The sequence below is a fragment of the Montipora capricornis genome, chromosome 6 (genome assembly GCF_036669925.1).
Source record: "Montipora capricornis isolate CH-2021 chromosome 6, ASM3666992v2, whole genome shotgun sequence".
In the NCBI taxonomy this organism is placed as follows: Eukaryota; Metazoa; Cnidaria; class Anthozoa; order Scleractinia; family Acroporidae; genus Montipora; species Montipora capricornis.
The window spans coordinates 27059644-27064643 of NC_090888.1; the positions used below are offsets into that span (position 1 = coordinate 27059644).

At 37.6% G+C, this 5000-nt stretch overlaps 1 protein-coding gene across 3 annotated transcripts in view; it reads right to left on the reverse strand.

Moving 5' to 3' along the window:
* Positions 1 to 5000, reverse strand: part of LOC138051877 (1-phosphatidylinositol 4,5-bisphosphate phosphodiesterase eta-2-like) — a 35448-nt gene that overhangs the window by 6584 nt on the left and 23864 nt on the right. For all 3 annotated transcript variants that reach the window (XM_068898172.1, XM_068898171.1, XM_068898170.1), the window contains exons 19-21: positions 1859 to 1966; positions 1275 to 1345; positions 319 to 378 (exon numbers count right to left, since the gene is read on the reverse strand). In XM_068898172.1, coding sequence (XP_068754273.1) covers positions 319 to 378; positions 1275 to 1345; positions 1859 to 1966 — 239 coding nt within the window. The remainder of the gene's footprint in view (positions 1 to 318; positions 379 to 1274; positions 1346 to 1858; positions 1967 to 5000) is intronic.

The window sequence follows — 5000 nt, forward strand, 5'->3', positions numbered from 1 at the left end:
TGGTACATACGCTAGGGCTTGTGATGCACAACGGCACCATGTTAGCTAAAGATTCCCAAACGTTTCGAAGCACGAACATAGCCCAATATCGCTTTGCGCTATAGACTGCCTTCGTCGCTCCCCACCCATCGTGCTTTTGTTTACTTGGCAGTTCGTCGAATGTTTTCGGTTTCACTAAGTGATAACATGAACCATAATATGATTCATTATTGTGATCAATTACATTTTCGAAATAATTCAGGCGCGCGGGTTGCTTATTGTAATATTCGTTTTGTCGAATGGAATGTGATTTTTCTCTCATAGAAGCAAGCCTCTTACCTCTCCTCGGTCTCCCAATATGCTATCTTTAGGCTTTGGTAGTTGCTGTCCACTGATGACCTGAGAAGTATATTCACTGCAAATCACTCACGATGTGTAAGTATCTGGGCAATATTTGTGTGACGACTTTTCCCATTGGTGAGTTAACGTGCAAAAACGTTTGGCAGTGAAATACGAATTAGAGGAAGCAAAGTTACGGTTATGGAAACTGGAGTGATTACTCATTGAATATTTTCCAGCACGTGGAATCAGTGAGATAAAGGGGTTCACAAGCTTTTGACTTCTTGCAAACTAAGATGCAATTGTTCAATCATCGCCCGCTTTGGTTTGGCTGCAACCTCGAGCAATGCTTCAATGGTCAGCATCAGAGGTCGTGCCATCTTCCTGAAGGGCTAAATGAAGCTCGGGTTCCGTCTTTTTGTGGATCATCTTATTGAGCTGTATTCCATGTGTCGAAACTTGGTGGCAATTTCTTGTCAGTGATACAAATATACAGCGTGGCGTCTTGCTCAAAATCAAAACTTGAGCTCCAAGTCAAGTGACCTGCCATCTCATGTGATCGCTAAATCACATGACATGGCAATAAAAAGCGAATTGCGCAATTTTGGCACTCAATTTTCAAACGCTTACCTGACCCCCCCAAAAAAATCTCACTTAAGCTTTCGGTTACGTTGTTAACTTTCTCTATTCTATTACACGCCTTGCGTTTTTCACAATTTCGGCAAATGCACAGGTGATGAAGGTTAACTTTTGAGTCCAATGTCTGGTAGTACGCTATTTTTGCCCAAGAATGCCAAGAAAATGGTACAGTTTAATGTTTAGAGAATTGGACAAGTCGAACAACAAACCCAAAATACAATCACTCTTGTCCTGGATACTATTGTGAACTATCCAGATTGATCAATGTTCTTTTAACATATAAATCAGGTCTGAAGCATCCCTGTTGAACAGCATACCCTGATTTTGCAGACTTTTCTCTGGACTCCGACGATTTCTCTCCTTGTCATAGGATCAAACTTTGGTTCATCTATGGAAAATTAAAAGGCCCTAGTCAAATTGAGAGTTTTAGAAGTGATTGTTTTGCGAGTTGTAGGGTACAAGACTATACTGTTTCCTGCGACATGTTGTGGTTGCAAGAAGGAATTACAAAATGAGAGAAAATCAGAAAAAAAAACAGAAAATGGAGGAGAGTCCATTAGTTGAGGGTTTTCTTAACCATAGAGAAAGTTGTTTAAAAAATCACCAATTTAATGTATTGGAACTGACAGTTCAGGTTGCAACCATGTTGACAATCAGAAGGATGGAGATGTGAGAAACTTTGAATGTAGCTTAGAAATCCGGTACGATCTCAGGTAATGTTCTAAACACCATTCAATTTTCTACCCTAGTAGCATAAAACTATTTCTGTATTGTACCTTTTCGACCAATAAGGTTGAATGAAAAAAGCATCTTCAGATTTACAAATTTTTCGCCCTCCCGGCCCACCCCCCTCCCCTCCCTCCACATTTTTAACAAGCGATATAACACCAATGGACGGTACCTTTACACATAACGTCTGGTTTTAAGACGTAACCACAATTTCCATTTGACTTGAATCGTCCTTTGTACAATTGCATCATCCTTCCATTTGATTGGTAATTAAGTGCGACTGATAAAAAAAAGATCTTTACTAATGCGAATGACCAGAAAATTATTGGAAATGAAATTGCTTCCTATGTGTAGATAGCTTTCATTTTTGTCTCTGCTTACTTTAAGATAAGATAAGGGATAAGATCAACTTAATTTAATCACGCTAGCCTATTCAACAATGTAAAAAAAACAATAGCTGGTTTCCAGTAGGAGCGTGAGCTAACTATAAAAATTAAAATGTACTAAATGTACTAACAACGATGATTAAAACTATTTATACATTAAATATAACTCTAAGTATAATAATTGAAATACACTAACAACCGTGATTAAAAATATTCGTACATTTAATATAACCCTAAGAAATAGATTATTATATGACATTTGGTCTATAGGTTGAAATAAGCTTATCAAACATAGGCAAAGCTTCGCAATTACGTATTTCATCTGGTAAGGAATTCCAGAACCTAGCACCATTGTAGCTGAAACGTATCACCAACTTATTATCAGAGTTCCTTAGATGATAACTTTTGACTGAGCACGAGTTCCCAAAGATATTGGAAAGCCTTACATGTGCCAAGTCATGGAGAACCTTAAACATTTGCCTAGCCTTAATATGAAATCTGCGTTCGCTTAGTAAACTCCAGCCAAGATGGCGTAAGGCTAATTCACATTGTCCAGCCTCGTTTTTGTAACGCGTGATTACCCTAGCGCATCTGCTATTGAGTTTCTGAAGCCTTTCAACGAATACACTTCCTGATGAACCCCAAACCTCACATCAATAATCAAAGTGAGGAATAATTAGAGCATTATAAACAGAAACAAGTATATCTCGACTTGCAAAATAGTTTTAGAACACTAATTCTTGCTGCAATCTTTTTAGTTATTTCTTCGATATGCTTGCTCCACGTAAGAGATTGATTAACATACACTCCAAGTATTTTGGTATCTCTGACTCTTTTGATCGGATCACTCCCATTACATACAATACAATTAACCAATTGACTGTAGTTACACTCATTGTTATCTATATTCTCGGCAAGGCTAGGGCCGATGCTAATGAAATAGTTATTGAATTTTTCCGCAATTTATTCTGGCGACGTAACGCTATGATCGTTAATCTTGATTTCCTTAACACCATCCGCTCGTTGTTTACCTCCGAGAATATCATTATCGGTTTTCCAAGCCTTCCTATTACATTCTCTATTTACGAGGCATAAAGAGCACTTTTAGCTTTACGTAAAGCAACATTTACTATATTTCTGGAAGACCTGTACTTCTGTTTTCAGGACAACTGGAAGTTGAAACATTGAAAAAGGGTTTCGTGCACATAAATGTTATGTTAGCATTCAGTGGGCATTTTTTAAAAACTGAACAAAACGACGGGGCTTCCTAGTTATTTATAGGGGGAGAAGGGTTCATTCTGTGGTCATAAAACTCGCCTTGCACAAATGTGGCCCGGGTTCGATTCTTAAACTCACACATTGACTTGCCTGGAAGGGGTGTTGTCATGCTATTTTAGTGAAACTTCAGAACCCTAAGAGACGTCTTTGCGTCAATGAAGACCAAAAAATAATGCTGTAGTTGTGTTGCCAATAACCATTGAAGTGAACTGAAGCTATTCTTTGTTTTTTCCCGCCAAGGATGGAGAGGATGAAAATGGATTAACAATTGAAAAAGCTGGTCAGTTTTTTTTACGTTTGAAGACCATGTCTTCAGAAAGTCGTCAAAAATTATACACGAATAGCTCTTTGTGCCATAAATACACTTCATATCTTCTCATAGGGTTGTCAGGAATGTTGTAAGTGTGAGCTAAAGTACTAATTCAGAATTTTGCCCAGTTTTGACCTAAAAACAGCAAATTTAGCATGACAGTGCCCCTTTAATTTTCTATAGTTTTTTTTATGTGATCTGATTTGATTTGAGTTAGTCTTTCAAATTGGTACAACACTTTAACTTTGCTCTGTGGAATGATATTCAGAATCAAATAAAGTGGTATATTATTATTAATATTGATTACTACTATGATTTATTATTATTATTATTATTATTATTATTATTATTATTATTATTATTATTATTATTATTATTATCCGCACACCTTGGTCAACTGGATCCGTCCCAAGTGAAAGGAAGAAAGCCTGCACAATCCTCATCCACAAGAAAGGAAACGTTAATGACTCTGGCAACTTTCGTCTAATTACTCTGCAATCTGTGCCCTTAAAGGTTTTTACCTCGTGCCTTCGTAATGCCATTTTCAACTTCCTTGCCGCTAATAATTATATTGAACATGAAATTCAAAAAGGTTTTACACCTGGTCTCTCAGGAACGTTTGAGCATACTGCTCAAATGGCTGACATCATTAACAAAGCTCGTACTAAGCAGCGTTCTCTTGTCATTACTCTCCTAGACCTCAAAGACGCCTTTGGTGAAGTTCATCACAATTTGATTCAAACCGCTCTTGATTACCACCACATCCCTGATCATATCAAACTTCTGGTTAAAAGTCTGTACACTGATTTCAAAACATGTATAATTACCAATGAATTTCGTAGTCCGTTCGTATCTATTGGTCGTGGAGTACTTCGAGGTGATTGCCTCAGCCCTCTTCCTTTTAACTTGTGCTTTAACACGTTTTTCCAGCACATTAAATCTGAAAAATGTTCGTCAATTTGGCTTTTCCCTTAGGTTCTTAAATCCGATCCACTGGTTCCAGTTCGCAGACGACGCCGCTGTTATACGTGGTCAGGAATCAGAAAATCAGCACCTAATCAACCGCTTTATAATCTGGTGTCAATTGTCTAATATGATAATAAGGATTGACAAATGTTTTACTTTTGGAATACGGAAACTGTGCACTAAATCTGTCCAACATTTACCTAAACTGTTGATAAATGGAGTTCTTGTCCCGTGTGTGGAAATGGGTGAATCATTTCGTTACTTAGGACGCTACTTTAACTTCAACATGTCTAACAACCAACACATGTCAGAATTGTCCTCTCTTGTACAAGACTTGATGTGTGACATTGATGAGAAACCACTGCATCCCAAAA